Source organism: Aplysia californica, unplaced genomic scaffold (genome assembly GCF_000002075.1).
Source record: "Aplysia californica isolate F4 #8 unplaced genomic scaffold, AplCal3.0 scaffold01027, whole genome shotgun sequence".
NCBI classification, from domain to species: Eukaryota; Metazoa; Mollusca; class Gastropoda; order Aplysiida; family Aplysiidae; genus Aplysia; species Aplysia californica.
The window spans coordinates 179293-191440 of NW_004798297.1; the positions used below are offsets into that span (position 1 = coordinate 179293).

Genomic DNA, 12148 nt, shown 5'->3' on the forward strand with positions numbered 1-12148 from the left:
GTGTGTGTGTGTGTGTGTGTGTGTGTGTGCGGGTGCGTGTATGGATGTCTACCGGTAAATTTCATTTTTTAAAGTTTTTCTGTAGAAGTCAAGTTTGTTTTGACTTGTCCTCATTGTATCGCTGCCTTGGAATTACAATTAAAATCTATCTGACATTTTTAGCCGTTTTGAGTTTCCAAGACCATAAGGTCAGAAACCAAATGTTCTATCTGCTCTATCAAAATCGTACGACTATTTGGTGTCGTTATGAAGATATTCAACAAATTGCATTCGGAAAGGCTTGACATGTTGTGAAACTCAAAAATGTTTACGTTAAATTAAATCAAAAGTAGGTGGGACTTCCCTGTAAACCCCTGAACTGTCAGGCCCCATAATTAAGTAATGAGGGAAGTATTCGAGTAAAAGGGCATTCCTGCGTATCTTAATTTATAGGGATAGAAATAAATCATTGTGGCTAATTTTTCGTTTGATTTTACGAGTTTGATATCGTCGTTGTCCCCTCTCCATCCACGACCCAATCCCTTTCAACACTCTCAAGCCCACAACGAAATGGATAGAGAGTTGATCACGCTGAGACATTTTATTTTGTGTTTACAAAACTGCCAGCACCTGCAGATTATTTTAGTGTTGTTGTTGTTTTTTTCCCGCAGCGGCTCGAACTTGTTGGGTTAAGTCAAGAAAATCTAATTACCTACCTTCAGTGATTAAAAAAAGACTTTAATTGTGCAGAAATAAGACCAGTAAATGAAAAGCAGACGAGATGCTTACATATTATTGTAAAGACTGTGCTAGGCTTACGTCGCAAAAAGTAGTAAATTGGAATTAACCTACTGTGATTACGCAAGGCGTATGCAAATGAACAAAACCGATAAAAATGAATATTTCTATTTTTAAAAATCTTTAAAATCAATTTAAATGTAACGAATTAAAGTTCTTGCACCAGCAAAACTTAAAAATTTATAGTGCTCATTGAGGGCACGCAGTGGTTGTACCATAGCCAATGACGTATTAACTGAGGAGACGGTACTATTAACTGTGTGAAACTGGGGAGTTACCGGTGGGCAGTGGGATGAGGAGTTGGCAATGCGAGTGGACGGGGCCGTGGCGTGAGTGTTTGGAAGTAGGGAAAGGGTGGAAGGGAATGGGAGGTTGTAAAGGGAGAATGGAAGGGGGAAGAGGTTTGGGAAAGGGAGGATGGGTCGTAGAGGAGAGACGGATGAGTGGTGAGGGAGATGGGGTATAACACAGGAGTTCGCTTATTCGTATAGTAGTCCAGCCGGAGAGACCGACTCGGGCCAGGCAATGTTAAAGCCTTGCACGACCCACTTATACAAATTAAATTTCAAGCATCATTTGACTCTGACACGTTAAAAATACAGGTATATTGAGAGTCGCCCGAAATACAATGACTCAAAGCACACAGGGGAGACGTAAACCCTAGTCGCCGTAGCAGTGAAGGTGTTAATATCCATTTCCGAACGGACCAAGGGGGCTTGCTTCGGAATTTTAGAGCTGAAAAACTGAGGCCTTTACGTCTACTTCAGTACGGATCCTCCCCAGCACACTCGAAAAAACAAGCCCGGCCCCTTACCTCCCGGGACCCCAGATGCAACAAGAGCACCCATCCTCCCACCCCACCCACACACACACTAACCTATTTTTTAAATTGAAAAAGACCTGCAACCTTTAACTTAAAAATTGAATGGAAAGAAAAAGTCAGACTGGGAAAGACAATGGAACAAAATCTAAATCCGTGCAACAGGTTCCCAACTTACCGTGTCTTGTCCGTCCGCGAGCCTGACCTTGCACGACTGGCAAGCTTGTTATCTCACCGTCCTGGAGACGTGCTTTTGATTGAACCTTGACCTTTTCTATCAAACTGAACACACTGGATCCTTCAAGGTTGTGTACAACAATCGTTTAGGTATTCAATAAGTTCATTGTCCCTTTATTTTTTTCCTTCGTCGTCTTTCGAAGGTCCACATGCTTAAGGTCAAAGAACAGTAAGTCTTTTTTTTAACTCTGCTATGTTTTATTGATATCTTGGGGGGGGGGGGGGGTTCAATTTTTCCTCAAACTTGAAATTTGAAGTTTGTAGAGGTACTATTGCCTGTTTTTGTATGATAGTAACGCTTATTTGATTGACAAAAATGTCTCATTTGAGTAAAGAAGCCATTGAATCCACCTGCTATTTATTTCAGGAATTGTATTCATTAGTTAATGAAAAAATTGCTTTATGTTTCAACCAATGTGAGTATAATGAAATGTTATTGTGATCTAGCCCACAAGCTACAAAGTTAATAGAATTCTTTAGTCCACAAAACAAAATAAACTCTTCTCTCAGGTACTTCAATCAGTCCCTTTCTATTAAGTATGATGATACTACATATCTTGTCTAATCTGCTCGTATGTGACTACGCCATTGGTACAAGCTATTTTTTCTCTTCTAGATACAACAAAAATTGTCTCGTAACATACTACGACATTTTAAGTTCACAAGAGTCATCTTGTTATAAGATAGATAGTAATTTATTGTCCCAGACGGAAACTTTTCTTGGCTGTTAAGGATCGTAAAAACACACGCAGGTATACATAAAAAATTGTAATTTTATATTATTACTCTCATTGGAATTCAATATGAAAAGATAAGTAAAGCTGAAAAATGAACGTATCACATCAGATGCATCATTCAACCACATGCAGGAATTTAATTACACAACCTTTAGAGTTTTATAAATACGTACGCGAAAAAGCAATACACATTGATGTTTATTCTGACAGTAGCCTTATGCTGGATTTTTTTTAAAAAAAGTTTTTGTATCTTTCTTTCTTTCTTTTTTTTTTAGAGGTACATATCTGACGCCGCGTGATCTTACAATGAGTGTGGAAAGGGGGTGTGATGGGTCGTGTATAGTACTGTTTATTTTTTTCATACTTGTGATCTTAAACATTTTATCAATTCTAGTAATATGATGTCCAGAGATCTTGCTGGCTTTCTTAATGGTTCTGTCAATGTTTTCTTTATCTTTCACCCTACAATTCCCAGAAGCAAATACAAAATTGTAGCACGCTTTCAATCATAGAATGGTATATAAGGGACAGCATCTTATTATTAATATTATCTTCACGAAAACTTCTTAAGAGGGGTGGGGGGGGGGGGTTACACCTGAAGGTTATCTCGCTTAGTAGAGGACCAACTTTTACCAAATTTCACACATATAACAAGCATAGTAAGGAGTCTTAAAATCCGCGATCAAATGTGAGAAAAAAAGTTTCATTTCCAGGGACACGGCGCCATATTGGATTTTGTTGACATGTCTTACGTAATGAATACCGCTCTTATTATTCATGGAAATCGATTAGTCTTTTTTTTTTTGCAAGCATGTTAGCAAACATTAGATCTAAAAATTTGTCTGTTGATTTTTTCCCAAACGAATTAGAAACTTTTTTAATGAATGTTTTCCTGAGGTAGTATTAAAGTTTGCGAAAAATCCGTGAAAATTCACACTCCAGACACCATCAACAAAAACCTATTTCATATATCAAAAATTCAATTTATGAATTTTTAGTTTTACATCTTGTCTTCATTCTGTGAAAATGTCATGAAGATTGGATAAAAAATAGTGGAGTTATTTTTGTGGGTTTTTTTAGTATAGAGAAAAGCTGCGTTTTGAGAAAATGGCCGAAAAAGAAAAATGAAATATTGACTTTATGAGGAAATGGTGGTGACAAACATGCCAGGTATGGGAATAAATAAGACTTTTGGGGGTTCTTGTGTGATGAAATAGTTGTAGGAGAGACTGAGGAAGCTAAACTTGACAACAACTCAAATTCCATAATTTTGAGACGAAACGGAACTTTGGGAGGGTGCCCTCCCCCCCTCCCCCCTTAATTTTCTTTAAAAGAACACTCTTTTGTATATTTTATTATGTAAAAGAGCAATATGGGAATGTTAATCAAGCTCGTTATCAATTGTTGTTCCTAGGTATTTGTAAGAGTTTACAACCTCCACGTCCTCATCTTTAATTAATAGTGGTTGCAATTTATCTTTTTTTTTAAATTCTTGTCTATTGTTAAATCCTTTGTCTTCTTCACATTTAGCAAAAGGAAGTGGTTATCACGCCAATTTGTAAATATATTTTCAGTGTCCTTGTATTCATTCTCATTTATTGTCATAAGTCCTTGTAGAGTGGAATCATCCGCAAAAGTTATTAGTTTGATGTTTTTGTTATTAAAAGTACTGTCTTTGGTGTCGAGCGCCAGGGAGATTACACAACCTTGGAGCACACTGGTGTTCGTGAATATTAGGAGGGATTTAACGCCATTAAATTTTACATATTGAAAGCAATTGGTCAAGAACTCAAGAATCTAGCAATACGGTTTTTGTTAATGTTCATGTTAATCAATTTTGAAACCATTATGTGGGGTTGGAATGTGTTGAAGACGGATACAAAATCAGGAAAAGTATCCTGCAATAATTACGTGGTGTGTCTATGCGTTTGTAGATGTTTTCTAAGCACACGAGAATGGTATCCTCTACGTCCCTCTTTGCCCGATAGACAAATTGCATGTTATCCTTTACGTCTTCTGTTGATTTCCTCAGTTCTTTCAGAACCCGTTTTTAAAAAAAATCATTTCGTAAGGACTGATGTTAAAGCCACAGGTCATAGGTCATTAAAATTTTGTATCGATTGTTTCTTTTGGAATTATTTCGGAGCATTTCCACGAAAGTGGTATTAGGCGTACTTTCAAAGACATCATTAAAATATCAGTATACATGGGAGATAACTGAGTAGAACACATTTTAATAATGTTACTTTTTACTCCATCGGGTCCACTCGCTTTGTGAGCTTTCAGACAATTACACAGGATCTTGACCTTATTAACATTAACCACAAAAATGTCCTTGCCCTTGTCTTTGTCTTCGTCTTTGTTGTTGTTTTCGTCCCTACGGTCACTTTGAATTGTCTCTTTGACAATTGTCAGCTGCTCGGAGAAGTCGTGGTTGTTAAAACGAGCGAAAAGAAGAAAATGTTCAACACTATAAGAGAGATCTCAATTGTTGGCGGAGCTACTGGCAATGTTTCCAAAGGCTATTTTTGTGGATCGATTTTTTAAAGCATCGTTATGCACATTAGTAGGTCACTGTGTTTTGTGAGATCTCACCGGGGTTAATTTAGATAGTTTTGGACCAGTTGATAAAGTACATGGTTAAATGTTCTTTTTATGCCTTGATGTTCAAAATGTTGTCCGGTGGCGCACACCTTGACACCAAAAAAAAAAATTAAACCGCCTTTGGACCTCGAGTTTAACCTTAGACTCAGACAAGGAACCAATTTCTCCCGAATCATTTTCCTCCTTAAGAAACACCGGATTTAACTGAAAACTAATAAGTTTGAGGTGGCACACATGTGGCAATTCAAACTTATTATTATAATTTTCAGAGTTAAATCACATAATTTTTCAAGGGATATTGATTCCGTTTATGGGTAATCTATCCGAGGCATTCAAGATTTTGATTATGTGTATCCCTTATAAGAACGTCTGTCTGGTGTACCACAGGAGTGACGTAGCTGAGAGGAAACTTTCAACTTTTCTCTAGCTGAAGCAACTTTTCAATGTAGAGAACTGCCCGCCCATGCTGTTTGTAAGTTATAGTTTGGGAGGATATGGAAGAACGTGGGCCAACCAATACCAGCTCTGATTTTATCCTGGACTAGCTTATTTGCGAACTTAATTCAAATCCCAAGTAGGAGCACTCTTGAACTACTTTGCTGTTAGGAAAGATTTTAAACTGCCCACACACATGGTTTGATGCTATGGGAGATGCAGCACTCCGTTATCAGAGACGGTATCTTGCTGGGCCACGGAGCAGTGGTGACTTTGGTTCGAATCCCAAACTGGGTGTTCTTTAACTCGGATCATTTTTGTGAAGTTTTTCAAAGCTCTCTACGCTTTTGACTCGGTCCTTTCAGAAACAGATGTTAAATTTGGAGATCTCGCTTCTTAATTAACCTAATAGTGGTGCTAGGAGTTTAAAGCCCATTCACGTACTTACTAACTTACTATCGGAGATGGAGCTTCAGTTTGGTGACCCCCGCCTCTCCAGTGACTTAGTAATGTTGACCGCGGCTAAAACACAAACAAACAGCTAATCATAATATCATAATACGGCATTTATTAGGAACCCTAAACAGAACTCATTAAGCTATTGGAGCAGGTGCCTCCTTAGTCGATTCAGAATACGTCACTTGCTTTGTTTGTTTGTTTGTTTGTTTGTTTGTTTGTCTATTAATTATTTATTTATTTATTTATATGTTTTCTATAAGCACAGATAGTGCCCATGCCTGCATACCTGGACGTCAATGCTATATGACCCAGCACAGCTTTAATATGATCTTGCCGGCTAATGTACCCGTCAGTTCACACGCGGCAAGGCAAGCGATAAAGTCATTATCTTCACACTTCGGGCTGCCATTATTTAATCGGTCATGACATCGCTGATCCGCGTTACTCTGTCTTGACCAGCCAGTCCCCAGCCAGGGATTTGACCAATACCACTGGCCACGTGAAGTCAAACATGCTGTTGTGGGGTAGTAGGATATGGTCTTGATTTACCACTTGGAAAATGAAAATGTTTATCAGGGCAGGGTGGAAATTAGCATTTCTCGTTCGCCGTAAGATAGCTTCACTTAGCCCAATGTCCTGTCGGTTGGGAAAACATTAAGTGATTCACGTTTGGAATGACCTATTCTCGTGGAGTTTTGTAAGTCGTTCAGCAACAACAACAACAGCAACAAAAGAGACATTTCTTTTCAAATGCAGGGGTTTTACGCCCCTATCAAAATAATTTAGGGGGCTGACTTTGACACTACCTGTCAGGGCTAACCTGGACAAAGAAGGATACAACATCCCAACAGAAGGACCGAGATACCAGATAAGAATTCTCCCCACGCTGGAATCGAACCCAGGTCTTCTGCGTACGACGGTGAAGCGCCTAACCACTAAAGCACAGACGCTGGTGAAACAACAGTAATAACAAGAACAAAATAAACAACAATGAAACGATAACAATAAAAAGAATAGAAAAAATAAGATAAAGACGAGTAACTGCTCCCCCCCCCCCCCCCACTTCTAAAAAAAAAAAAGAAAGAAAACAACAAGAACAATCAGAGTTTTTAAAAACCGATAACAGACATATTAGTGATAGCAGCAACAGAAATAATAACAATAACAACAAAATAAAAAGTAATATCTACAACAAATGAAAGAAAGAAATAACAACACCAACAACAAAACAAAATCAAAGTGACAGTCGCCCCTAGCGCTTTGCCCTTTCCTGTTTCTCAAGTTTGTTTACTTGGACTTGGAGTGCTCATAGCGATGATTAGGAAATGTGGGCCTCAGTCACCAGATAGTAATACACCTGACTGCTCCCAGACTGTCCTGAACAAAAGTAAACATCGAAAAGAATGAAAGGCTGGACGTTCGCTCTCGCACAACTCTTATAAACACCGGTTGCATATTTTGGCACTTTGTTTGCCTAGGTCATACATACACAGCTAGACGTCTGTACTGTATTATGTTTCCCCTTACAGTGACCTTCAGAGAACTTGATAACCCACCCCAACCTTTGCCACATAAAGAACACTCATTTTGAACCACATGTGTGGCCACAAGTTCGTACTGGACCCCCCCCCCCCCCCCCTTTTTAAAAAAAAGAAAAAACAAACAAAAGAAAAAAAAGAGGTATATGTACAAGGGAAGAAACGCAATTTGAAGTAATCATCACGAGTCAAAATATTTGTTTACGCGTAAACAACCCAAAATTTGGTGAAATCACGCACTACCTAAGGATTTTTGCATGTCTAAGATTCTTGAAAAAGAACCTGTGATATAGCTGTCGCTGAACGAGATTTCCAGCTGTCTTGATCCCTCTGAAGTTGTCAAATATAGCTTTGTGCGCCTCACTCTAAGTCTAAGGGCCTATTGTTTTTGTGGCGATTTCTTAAGCAAAATTCATTGCAGAAATCAAAGCTAAACGATGTTTCTGAAGTAGGAACCATATAGAAATGTGTGGGCTTCCATTGGCTTAATTACTTGTTTATTTTGACAGAGACTATCGAAGCACTTTGACTGTGTCATCTTTTGTGTAAGACTTGTAATTTGAGGTCTTTACGCCCTCATTGAAACGACCAAGATCATTTGGGCGTTATACTGCTTTGTCCCTGCTTGTCATGTCCAAACAGAATTAAAATGGACACAACACAAATAGGTTATGTAGTAAGTCCTGAAGATTGGGTGTTACTAGAGAGTAACAAACGAAGAAAAGAAGAAAGGGGGGAGGGGGGGGATAATGAAGATGTATGTTCGATTCCACACCAGAGCACATGCCAATCACCCACCTGTTTAGTGTTCCTATTACTCTGGAGAACATTTGTTCCAAAATGCCTAGTATAACAGTTCTCTCGGTTGGCGTATTTTTGCGACAATTGTACTTTGGGACATGTCTACGTTACACATCCACTTTTCTCCCGATGGTCTTCTTGGCTCCGGTAACAATCACATTCTTGATGTCATGGCTTACTGAAAACACTTTCAGTGTGCGGTAAAGGATTTTCTTAAATTTTGTAATGATAAGCTTGCAGACTGTACAAGCGGCAAATTTATATAATATAAAATATATTATATTATTGTCAAAACGGTTAACTGTGTGTAACCTGTAGAGGACAAAAAGTCGACAAAACAGAGGGTGACAATGTACAGCTTTAAGTTTTATTCATGTTTCGTTACAAACAATGGGAGAAACATCGAGGAAAAGTCAAAGCCACGAAAAGACGAGAAGACCAAATCAGAAAAAAGGCGTTCGTCTCTCGGACGACTCCGAGCAGAGAAAAGTCATGTTTTTATACATAGTATGGTACAGTATGTACTTGTATTTAAAAGAAGTCTCAGTAATACTGTTAGGTGTGGAAATACGAGACGAGATTCATTACAACTTCGTGCTCTACTGTACGAGTCTGAGTAGGTGTATGTATGAAATAGGAAGGATTCTGTAGTTTTGCTGTATATGCTATGTATATATACATTGTACATGTATATGTGCGCGAGCACGCGTGCGCCCAATTTTCGTTGTGGGGACAACATCTACGTTTAAATCACAGCCGTTTGAGGAGCTCATAGTATTATAATTATATTTCAAAATATATAAAGTGACATGGAGCATTTATATCAGCACATTAAAATCAGCTTTTGACAACTGGCTATTCTCTAAAGATCTACAACTCTGGAATTCCTAACCAATACTTATGGTCACAACGCAAGTTCGTCCTAAGCCTTTTGTTCACTGGCACACGGTCTGGGGTCGGATAGATGAACCTTTGACCAGTTCTTCCCATCAAGCCACAAATGAACTGACCGACTTAAAATGCCGTGCAGGCCAACTGTAGTGTTAGGAGATTCCGAGAAAACGTCATCGACACGTGGTTATAATTGTACATTTGGTCGGTAGGGTGGGCAGAATAGAGGATCAGGATGCATTAAGTATTGTACTTTGTGATAAAACCCTGAAGTGGATTACACTGAAAAATCAAATATTTTTACCACTCAAACGATCAAACACTTTTTGCACTTGACAAAAAACAAACATTCCACTGGGTGAGGATGACAAGTGCGGGGTTGGGGCGTCTTTGGAATCGAAAACTTTTCAGATCTAAAAAAGAGTGCAATTCTGAACGGTTGGAAGGAGTTTAAAAATCGGAAAAAGAGGGGGGAGGGGTTGATTAAAGAATAAGGACATGAGGGATTGATGGGGGAGGGAAAGAGATTGAAGACGCCTTGTTCAAGATCGAGACAAGATCGGATGAAAGGATGGATGGATATAGCATCAACTAGGATGTTTATGTTACAGATCTGTGCATCACTGGTTCCTAGGGCCATAGGACTGAACGTCCGCAAACGTTACAGTACATAACACACAAAAAGACAACTAAAACTTGTAAAGTACGGGAGACAACACAATTTTGCTTTTGGGCTCAAAGCTTTATCTTCCCCTCAACTGTGTTCTTGTTGGTGGTGGTGGTGGTGGTGGTTATGATTTTTGTGAGGAGAATCGACTCAACACATTTGAGCGAAAAAATGTTACGGCACTTTCATATTATATTAATTACAATACATGGGTACCTTACGCTCAGGCAACGCTCTTTATTATTTCTTTTACATACAAAGAAAATCATAGTACTGAACTGAGACAGACATTTTATCCTCCAGTTTTTGGGGAAGATTGGACACACTTTGTCAGTTGCAGTTGCCACCAGAATGGTCTCCACAGATATATTGTCCATCTTCAGTGACCTTGACTACCAAGGTCAAGGGCAAAAACAGCAAGGGGACGAAAGGGAAAAGAGACGTAGTCGAAAATGTTATGTTCTCTTTCAACAATTCAGTAGAGACAGAGCGAATTTAATACTGTTGTGAAAAGTTTAAAACAAGATGAAATAAGGCAAAATACATTTCTTTCTTCAATTTATGAAGTTCCTTGGACATGATTCATCAATCATTCACACGATAAATAATCAAAAAGATTTGTACAACAAAGAGGCATGAGTCATTCGGTGCACCAAGGTTAACTGTATAGGAAAAATATTTCTCCGCAACAAGGCAAAAAGAATATTGTGAGGTTATTTTGTTTTGTTTCGTTTGTTTATTATTTCTTTGCACGTTGTAGTGCTTGTCTTTGGAGTGGCACGCAGATCTTTACAGACCACTAGGCAGAAACGTCTATTTAAAGATGCAACTTCGTTGATGAAATTTGAGGTCATTCTAACTCGGGTGTTCACTATAAGTTAGTGCAGCATGAATACGGCAAAGAATGAAAGTCTTTTAAAATGTCCTTAATATCATATTGAAATGATTACGATTAAGAACTATAGGCAAGATTGTCCACTATAACGTTAAGATGATAAAAAATGAATGTGTTTATTCAAAACATGGTATTACCATAAGAGAATAGGATGTTGAAATGTCGCAAATAGATGACATTGTACAGCAAATTAATAAATACGTTAAAGAAAAGAATTGATTTTATAGAAATATCTGTCTGAATCATTTTACTTTACATATGACATGCAAAATACTTTATTTTGAAAGGCTATCACATTCTTTCATGATGGTACTGTTTTGCTAACGTTGCTAAATCTGATCCCCCACTAGCAGATGGGCATTTGAAATATGGGCCCGACTTTAGGATCCATGGGGAAGCCTTTGCGCATGCCCATGCAGAAGGAAGAGTCGATCTTGAGGGAGTTGTCCTTGACGGAGATGTCATGCTCAAGGGTGGCCTTGGTCTTCATGAGACGAGCCAGGGACAGCTCGGAGGATTTGAGACGCTCCTTGAGGATCCTCACAGATTCTCTGATCTCGTTCACCTCACGCTGCAGACTGTGGTGGTTGTGAAAAAAAGGGATTCATTTTGTTTAAGTAAGAGCGGGGTTTTTTGTAAGGTTTTACGGCGCTCGCAACTGCGTAAGGTCATATGAGCGCCAAGGGGTGGATGTCAACAGAGAAGTCCAAACGGGGAACCAGGCATGCTCTGCACACCTCTCTTGACTCAACAGCACAAAGTCTGCTTCGACTATCAAGGCACCCCCGAAATAGCAGTTCACAACAGAGTGACATACATACAAAAGAACTAGAGGGAAAATAACGATAGTAAGGATGAAGAAAGAAAAAGCAGCAGTTCCCCTTATGTTGTTCAGGCACAGTGTAGGCATGACATTGATAAATCAGACCATTTACAATTCTACTGTGCATAAGAACGTGTTAATATCTCCCCTTTGGGAATGGTCTAAAGACACTTCAGTCAGTAGCACTACCCAGATGGGAGGTAATAGAGGTTTAGGAGGACGGCGTTTCAATTTGGGTAAAGATCATCTATACAGCAGTTGCAGGGTAAAGCAAAAGAGCAGAGAGCGACAACAGAGGGATTTTTTTTTAAAAATAATGGAGTGTTTAGATAAAAACAGGAGTCATGGTAAGATATAGAGGTAACGACGTGTATTTTACAAGCCATCCTTTTCTAATTGTAAGAATGGTTATCTATACCAAAACAGAGAGAAAGAGGGAGAGGGAGAGGGAGAGGGAGAGAGAG

General features: G+C 38.8%; 2 protein-coding genes across 4 annotated transcripts in view; both read right to left on the bottom strand.

The window, feature by feature from the left end:
• LOC101846929 (L-proline trans-4-hydroxylase) overlaps positions 1-1823 on the bottom strand; it is a gene marked incomplete in the record, with an annotated part of 12958 nt that extends 11135 nt beyond the window's left edge. Inside the window, 1 exon segment of the mRNA XM_005111224.2 lies at positions 1776-1823.
• Positions 1824-8753: 6930 nt separating this feature from the next.
• The window catches only part of LOC101847623 (tektin-3), a gene marked incomplete in the record, with an annotated part of 28240 nt that continues 24845 nt past the window's right edge, over positions 8754-12148 (bottom strand). For all 3 annotated transcript variants that reach the window (XM_035973139.1, XM_035973140.1, XM_013089730.1), the window contains 1 exon segment: positions 8754-11439. In XM_035973139.1, coding sequence (XP_035829032.1) covers positions 11208-11439 — 232 coding nt within the window.